This window comes from Mandrillus leucophaeus, unplaced genomic scaffold (assembly GCF_000951045.1).
Source record: "Mandrillus leucophaeus isolate KB7577 unplaced genomic scaffold, Mleu.le_1.0 Scaffold1038, whole genome shotgun sequence".
Taxonomy (NCBI): Eukaryota; Metazoa; Chordata; class Mammalia; order Primates; family Cercopithecidae; genus Mandrillus; species Mandrillus leucophaeus.
This window is the reverse complement of record NW_012098521.1, coordinates 8,677-16,875: the sequence shown is the minus strand read 5'-3', so window position 1 is coordinate 16,875 and position 8,199 is coordinate 8,677. Positions and strand designations below refer to the sequence as shown.

Genomic DNA, 8,199 nt, shown 5'->3' with positions numbered 1-8,199 from the left:
CCGCCACCACACCCGGCTAATTTTTTGTATTTTTAGTAGAGACAGAGTTTCACCATGTTAGCCAGGATGGTCTCGATCTCCTGACCTTGTGATCTGCCTGCCTCGGCCTCCCAAAGTGCTGAGATTACAGGCATGAGTGACCACAGCCAGCCCTAGGCTCTTCTTACCTGGCCCCAGATCCCTTCCCAGCACCAGACCCAGGGTCATTAGCCTCAAGATCTGCTGCCTCCCTGGCCTCTCCGTGAAATGCCCAGAACGAGGGCCTGCCCATCTTCTCCCCCATTTCCCTAAGGCCACAGCCCCCACTGTCCCCATGCCTTTCCCACTTCCCCGTGGGGACAGTGAGGGCTGTAGCTGTAGGGAAATGGGGGAGAACAGGGGCAGGTGGGCCCTCAGAGACCAGAGACCTGCTGGACAATAGGCCCGAGGCTGGGCCAGGCATCCCCTCACCCTGTGGCCACAACCCTTGGATCTCACTGGGTTGTCTCCAAGTAGACAGGGCCAACCCTCAGGCTGCCCCGCTCCTCTTGTGCTGACTTGGAGACAGAACTGCTGAGAGTCCAGGGGCCTGACCTAGCCCAGTCTCCATTCCCACCCGCTCCCTAGATGGGCCCCGCACCTCTGGCCTAACAACAACCTCGGGCTGGACCTGCAGGGGAGCCAGGGAGGAATTCTGACCCTGGAAAGGAGGTTGGCCCGACCTGGGGAGACATGTCCTGCCTCAGAATGGCCTTCCTAAAAGCAAACCCATCCCTGAGCTGAGACAGGTGATTTAGGGGCTGAGGGGAGCACAGAGGACTCACTGCAGAATCCCAAAGTGATCAATGTTGTTGTAGATTCCAACAGGCTCAGGCCCCATGTCCTCTGGCAGCCCAGCTCGGTGTCCCTGTAACCCAGAGGCAACCTTGGTGAGGGGTCCAAGGTAAAGGGTGCAAGGGCCTGGGGGTAGTGGCCACCCGTGCCCACCCTGTGCTCCTAGAGAGCCCAGGACCCTTTGACCAGGGCGCACTGGAAGAGGCCTCCCTCCAAGGAGCAGACCGACCTGTACCTTCTCATACTTCATAATGATGTCCTCTCGCTCCTCCAAAGTATCTGCGTTCTCTACTATGTCCATCCTGTGAGACAACAACGTCTAAAGGTTACACTGTACCTGAGAACTTCGGCGAACACCTGAACTGCTCCTGCCTGGCTCCCAGATGCTGCCTGGCTGTGTAACAGCCATTCCACCACTGCCCTCAGGTGAAAAGGGGCCAGACCCAGTGGCCCACACCTGCACGAGTCTCTGGAGTCTCAAGCCCCAGCAGGGGTGGGCATCTTCCCAAGGACTTGAGGACAGTGGGACCTGGACAGAGAATACTGTTGTCCCCAAATGCCATGAAATGGGGACACACCTGCCCTGGCAGTTTCAATGGTGTCCACCTGCCAAGGGTGAAGGGTCCATGATGGGCTATTCCAGGGATGTGGAGGCAGACTGGGGAGAGGGCCCAGAGGTCTCTGTACGATCTGCCTCCTGGGATGCTCAGGGACCACAGAGATGTCCAGTTTCCTACGGGGAACAAGATCTCTCCTGAGTACTCCGTTCTGCTCCACTCATCACTTGGGCTACCGTGGCCCTTCAGTCTGAACAGTGAAGCCACTTTAGGAACAACAGGTTTAGGGGATGAAAATAAGCTACTGTCTCCAAAGCAGTCTCTGTGCTCGTGGAAACCACATCTCTCGGGGAGGGTCTGTGGACTCCACCATTCTGAGGTGTCCATACAGGACGGGGCCTCATTGTCCTGGGTCACTGAGGAAGAACAGTGGCTCCTTGGTCCTGGGGAACACCTAGATACATCGTCCCTCCTGGGAACACTTGGGGCAAAAGGAGGGCAAGGCCTGGATAGGACCAGACAGAGAAAGAAATACTTGGGGACAACCCCAGTTCCTGGACCCCTTTGAACAGGATGGAAGATAGTCTCCCTCCAGCCAGCTCTCCAGGGCTGCTTCATTTTCCACAGCTGCTCAAAGGCAGAAGGCTCCCCATGCCACTCCCGGACAAGCGACTATGTGTGTCCAGTGGGTCTCACAGGGACCATCAGGACCCAGCTTAGGCCCCAGCTTAGGCCTCATTCCCACCCACAGTGGATCCATCCCAGTGGCTCTGCCAGGGCCAGGCTCTGCCCCCTCGGGATCAGAAACCCTGGACAGATTTGGGATCTAGGGCAGGGAGACCACAGGGTTCAGGCCTTAAGTCCAGCCCTGCACAGGGCAGGGCTGAGAGCAAAACCCAGGGTCATGTCAGGATTCCCGGGTCGATACCGCCTCTGACACCAGACGTCTGTTGTCAAATGGGTACACTTGGGAACAGCACCTACCCTATGGAGACACCATGAGGACGAAAGAGACAATCGTCTACACAGGCAGTGCAGAATGGGTGCCCGGTGAGTGCTCGGGATGACCCTCCTCAGCAGGTGCCCAGAGGCCAACACAGCCCACCCCATAGCCATTGTCCCCAAGTCAGCATGGAGGGAAGAGAGCAGGTCACACTCACCTGATTCTGATGAATCAGCTGGCCTGTGTTACGCCTCTCAGGGAGAAAACCTTTGAGTTCACAGAGCTGCTCCAGATACCACTGTGTGTGTGTAGCTGCTGTAGAACACAGAGGCAGGCCGGAGAGCGGATGGGTGCTAAGCACCAGAGACATTCTGAGGTCATGGCACGCATCACAATGGGGCCTTGCCTGGGTCAGCAGGGCCCAGAGTCAGCATCCTCCACTGCCTGAGGCATCAACATGCCTGCCTACAGTGTGTATGTGCACACATGTATGTGGGTAAACACGTCTGTGCATGCGTGTATTGCTTCTCTTGCCATGCTTGGCTGCCCCACTCATGTGCACCCAGTTCCTCATCACTGTTGCCCCCAGGGCCCAGGGCCAGAATCAGATCATCCATGGGTGCTCCCTGACCTCAGCCCTCCCCGCCCAGGGTGGTCCTGAGACACACATGGGGTGGAGGGAAGTGACTGCTGCTGTTGAATCTCAGAATAAAAGTGCTAATACGATTACCTAATGCTCTTTTTAGTATCTCTAATGGTCTTTTCAAAATACTGTCACTAGTGGTATCTCTTTTTCTATTTCTGATATTTTAACTGGGTATTTCTCTCCACGACCCTTGGTTATTCCAGCTAGAGGATCCTGCGGGGAAAGTGCCCGGCACACAGTAGGGCCTCACTCTTCTAGACATGTTTTCTAAAGTCTGGCTCATCTGTCCTTCTACCCAGGGCCTAGGGGCTGCCAAATTCCAGGGAACAGAAAGAGCTTGGGATGAAAAGAACATGTAAGGGGAGGGCTTTGACCTGGGCTGAGTCTGCCTGTGCCATCCAATCCTAGAGCCTCAAATCCTGAGACAGAGTGTCCAGATGCCCCAGTGCAGGGCCCTCCTGATCGACACCTGTTTCCCTGTACTCATTAGCAACCTCACCCACCCTACTCTCAAAGCACACTTGGCCCTCATATCCGGAAGCTCTGCATCTGTGGATTTAGCTAAAAGCAGATGGAAAATATTCAGAAACGAAATTGGATGCTTATGATTCCACTGAACATGTGCAGACTTTGTTCTTGTCATCATTCCCTAAACAATACAGTATCACAACAATTTATGTAGCATCTACATTGTATTATATATCATCAATAATCTAGAAATGGTCTAATGTATATGGGAGGATGTGCATAGGTTATATGTAATTACTCAGCCATGTCATATCAGAGATTTGAGCATCCATGGATTTTGGCATCCCAGGCGACCCTAGAACTAATCATCCATGAATACCAAGGGATGACTGTATAAACTCACTCAGGAAGGCTTCTCATTGGAGGAAGGGCCCCGTTCAGGACAGACAGGGGCATCCTCCCTGGACTACTGTCCATTCATATACCCATTCACCCATTGGCCCCCCACTCTAGGACTGTCCCAATGACAGCCCGAGCAGGTGGAGACAAGAAAAAATACCAGCTCACGTTGTTCAGCTTTGAGGTCTTGGGAGAAGTTGCACCAGTGTGAGAATAGGGGGTCAGTTTCCTACAGGATCCAGAGAGCATATCAGGCAGCCTCGGGGTGAGGAAAGGAGCACGGCCTCTCCAGCAGCCGCACAGGCCTGCAGTAGGATGGGGCTGGGGCTGGCCATGTGGATCACTTGGGCCTCATGAGGGGAAAAGAAAGACCAGGGGCAGAGGAGAAGTATGGGGGCAGTTGGTGGCCTAAGGAGAAGGTGCTTCAGGGAAGGGGTCTGTATTAGTTTGTTTTCACACTGCGATAAAGAAATATTTGAGACTGGGTAACTTATAAAGGAAAGAGGTTTAATTCACTCGCAGTTCAGGGAACTTACAATCGTGGCAGAAGGCAAAGGGGAAGCAGCACCTTCTTCACAAGACGGCAGGAGGGAGTGAGTGGAGAACCCCTTCTCTAAGAGAATAAAACCTTTGACCACTGCTCTTCCTTAGTGGATTTTGTTTGTCTTCTGATGAACTGTGATGTCTTGTATATCATTTTCCTAGGCTCAAGGATCCACCAAAAGCTGATGCTTCTTTTGGGGAGGCTCTGCAGTGTCTTCTTCTCACCTGGCTCCCCGGGAAGCTTGTAAACTTGGTTTGCACCTTAAGCAGCCAGGTACATGCTAGGGCTCTGCTTCTCTCTTTCACTAAGAGGGAGAGCCAAGAAAGAGACTGAAGCATGCTCTGTAGAGAAGACACGGGTGCAAATGCCAGGAGAACGAGGGGCCTGAGTTGTCTTCATTCCCCTTAAAAACACGCATTCCCTCCCATGCCACCTTAGTGAGGACATGAAGCACAGTGAGTGTGTGTGTCTGTGAGTGTATGTGTGCAGGTATATGCACGTGTATACATTTATGTGTATGTGTGTGCATGTGCATGTGTGTATGCATGTGTACATGTCTGTATGCATATGTGCATGTGTGTGTGGTGCAGGGATATAAGGTGGACCAGACGTGGGAGCGCAGCTCCAGCTCCAAGCTGCACATCTCTCTGTTAGAATGGTTTAGATTCCCTGGACCACAGCAAGATAGTGTTTTCATGTGAATCCATTTTTCTTAGCATTGAAGCCCATATGTTTAGCAGCATGTAAACCTTAAGTTGCTTAACTATTCTTAGAAGCATTTACACCAGTGGTCCCCAACCTTTCTGGTCCCAGAGACCAGTTTCATGGAAGACAATTTTTCCACGAACCAGGGAGAAGGGGAAGGGATGATGCGGAGATGATTCAAGCCCATTACATTTATTGTGTGCTTTATTTCTATTATTACTTCACTGTAACATATAACGAAACAATTACACAACTCACCATAATATAGAATCAGTGGAAGCCCTGAGCTTGTTTTCCTGTAACTACATGGTCCCATCTGGGGGTGGTGGGAGACAGTCACAGATCATCTGGCATGAGGTTCTCATAAAGAGCACGCAGTCTAGATCCCTGGCATGCGCAGTTCACAGTAGGGTTCATGCTCCTATGAGAATCTAACTGCACCGCTCATCTCACACGAGGCAGAGCTCATGCCGTAATGGAGCTCAATGTGAGGGATGGGGAGCAGCTGTTTCTACAGATGAAGCTTTGCTCGCTGGCTGGCTGCTCACCTCCTGCTGTGCAGCCTGGTTCCAAACAGGAGGGAACCCCTGATTTATCCAGTAAGATAAATCCATTATGTAAGTTGACATTATTCGCCCTGCACCACCCAAATTATCTTGCATACCTACACCCCACACCTATACCTACCCAAGGGTCCCGTAGTGCACTTTGGGAGCTGGAGACAGTCAGCCTGGAGCTCCATTGCACACTCCCTCTCTCCACCATCTGTGGGCTAACAGGCTGTGTTAGTTTCCTAGGGCTGTTTTACAGGACCACAGACTGGGTACCCTCAACAACAGAATCTTACTGTCTCACAGTCCTGGAGGCCATGAGTCCAAGATCAAGGTGTCAGCAGGGTGGGTCCCTCTGAGGCTGTGCAGGAAGGCTCTGTTCCAGGCCCATCTCCTAGCATGTTGGTGGCCATCTTCTCCTTATGACTCTTCATTAAGGGTGATTACGTTGAGGGCTCAGAAGAGAAGGGCTGGACAGAATGTTGGAGCATATGGAGGGAGTCAGGCATGGTGACTCACACCTGAAATCTTAGCACTTTGGGAGGCCGAGGCGGGAGGACTGCTTGAGGCCAAGAGTTCAAGACCAACCTGGCCAAGATAGCAAGACCAAGTCTCAAAAAAAAAAAAAAAGAATATAGAAAAGAAAGGTCATTCTGATGAAGTCTCAGACTCAGATGGAAATAAAGAAGAGGTAAATGGAAACTGGAGGAAAGGTGAGTGATGCTTGCCATAAAGTGGCAAAGCACTAGTGTTTAGTGGCAGGCAAAACTTGTGAGTAATGAAACTGAAATTTGTCAGAAGAAATATCTAAGCAAACAAAGTATTGAAGGAGCAGTTTGATTCTTTTGAAGGTTTATAGGAAAATGAAAGAAAAGAAGAATGATTTAGAGACAGAACTTATAATCAAAAGAGAAGCAGAATTTACAAGATTCGGGAAATTTTTAGCCTTCTCAGTCTGTCCATATTGAACAGATAAGAAAGTGTGTTTGGGAGAGAACACGCGGGTGTGGGTCAGGAGGCCTGTGTGGATCAGGGCTGGGCTCCTCACAAGGACAATGGAAGAGAGACCCTGAAGGTATTTTGTAGATCACTCAGGCTGCACTCTCATCACAGGTCCATGGTGCCAGGGCACTGACGGGAGTACGGTTTCCAAGGTGGGCCCTGGGGACCTTGGGGCTTGCTGCCCAGCACTCCCTGAAGCCACTGGTTCCCACATTGTGCTGTGGTGCTTTCCTTGGCTGCTCCAACTGTTGCTCAATGGGCCCTGGTGGAGTGGGGAACATGATGTCACCCCTCCAGAGGGTACAGACAGAAAACTCTTCAGCAGCATCCACATGGTGCTCATTCTGCAGGTGCGCAGAGTGCAATAGCTGTGGGACATGGCTGCCTCCACCTACATTTCAAAGTATGTCCCAGAAAGCCTTGGGGTCAGGCAGAGAACTGCCACAGGGGAGGGACACCACAGAATGTCCCCACTAGGGCAATGCCCAGCAGAGCCGTGGGGAGGAGGCTAGCCCCAAGATTCCAGGATGGTAGAGCCAGCAGTGTGCAAGGCTACCCTGGGAGAGCCTCAGGCATCAAACTCCAACATGCAAGAGCTGCTGCCTGGGCTGCACCCAGCAAAGCCATGGGGGAAGGGCCACCTGAAGCCCTGGGCCACCCAATCACATCCTAGTATATCTGGAACATGGGCCATGGAGTCAAGGAAGGTTCTCAAGTTTTAAGATTAAATGTTCTTTTCCCTGTTGGATTTTGGACTCACTGGGGACAACCACCACCAAAACCACCAAAAGTTGAAAGCAAAAAACACAAAATAAACACCTTAACCCTATCCCTCCATTTAATGCAATTCAGGACTCCCACCAAGAAGAATTTCTCCATTTCTCAGCAAAGCTATAGGGCTGGTATTCAAACCCGCCTATAAGCGATGCTATTTCTTTTCCTTAGGTAATTATTTTCCCAGAACTCTTTGAAAAACAATTAAAATATTTTTGACCAAAAAATTAAACACATAAAGGAGACCATCTAGGCCTTTGCAGCATGTACCTCCAAACTCTTCCAGCCTGTACTCATTATCCACTTCCACATTTTTGCATATTTTTTAGAGCAGCATTCCACTTCCTGGTATCAAAAATCTATACGAGTTTGCTAGGGCTACCGTAACAATATACCACAGATGGAGGTCTCAAATAACAGAAATATTCTTTCTCACAGTTCCGGATCCCAGAAGTCCAAGACGAAGGTATCAGCAGAATTGGTTTCTTCTAAGGCCTGGCTCCTTGGCTTGTAAGTGGCCACCCTCTTGTCTGTGCCTCCATGTGGTCTTCGGTCGGCGTCTGGGTCCTCATCTCCTCTCTTTATAAGGACACCAGACAGATTGGATGAGGGCTCACCCATATGACCTCATTTCCCCTTAATTACACCTTTAAAGGCCCCATCTCCAAACACAATCCCATTCTGAGGCACTTGGGGTTAGGACTTCAACATATCAGTTTGGGGGTGGGGGACACAATTCAGCCCATAACACCTGACTTCTGTGCCTCCAAAACTGCTGAGGCAGAAGAAACGATGGG

General features: G+C 51.2%; 1 protein-coding gene across 1 annotated transcript in view; it reads right to left on the bottom strand.

Moving 5' to 3' along the window:
* LOC105539058 (ubiquitin carboxyl-terminal hydrolase 6-like) overlaps positions 1–2,930 on the bottom strand; it is a 6,037-nt gene extending 3,107 nt beyond the window's left edge. The window contains exons 1-6 of the mRNA XM_011979161.1: positions 2,783–2,930; positions 2,531–2,628; positions 2,299–2,355; positions 2,120–2,196; positions 1,049–1,115; positions 804–886 (exon numbers count right to left, since the gene is read on the bottom strand). Coding sequence (XP_011834551.1) covers positions 804–886; positions 1,049–1,115; positions 2,120–2,196; positions 2,299–2,355; positions 2,531–2,628; positions 2,783–2,930 — 530 coding nt within the window. The remainder of the gene's footprint in view (positions 1–803; positions 887–1,048; positions 1,116–2,119; positions 2,197–2,298; positions 2,356–2,530; positions 2,629–2,782) is intronic.
* Between the last annotated feature and the right edge of the window lie 5,269 nt (positions 2,931–8,199).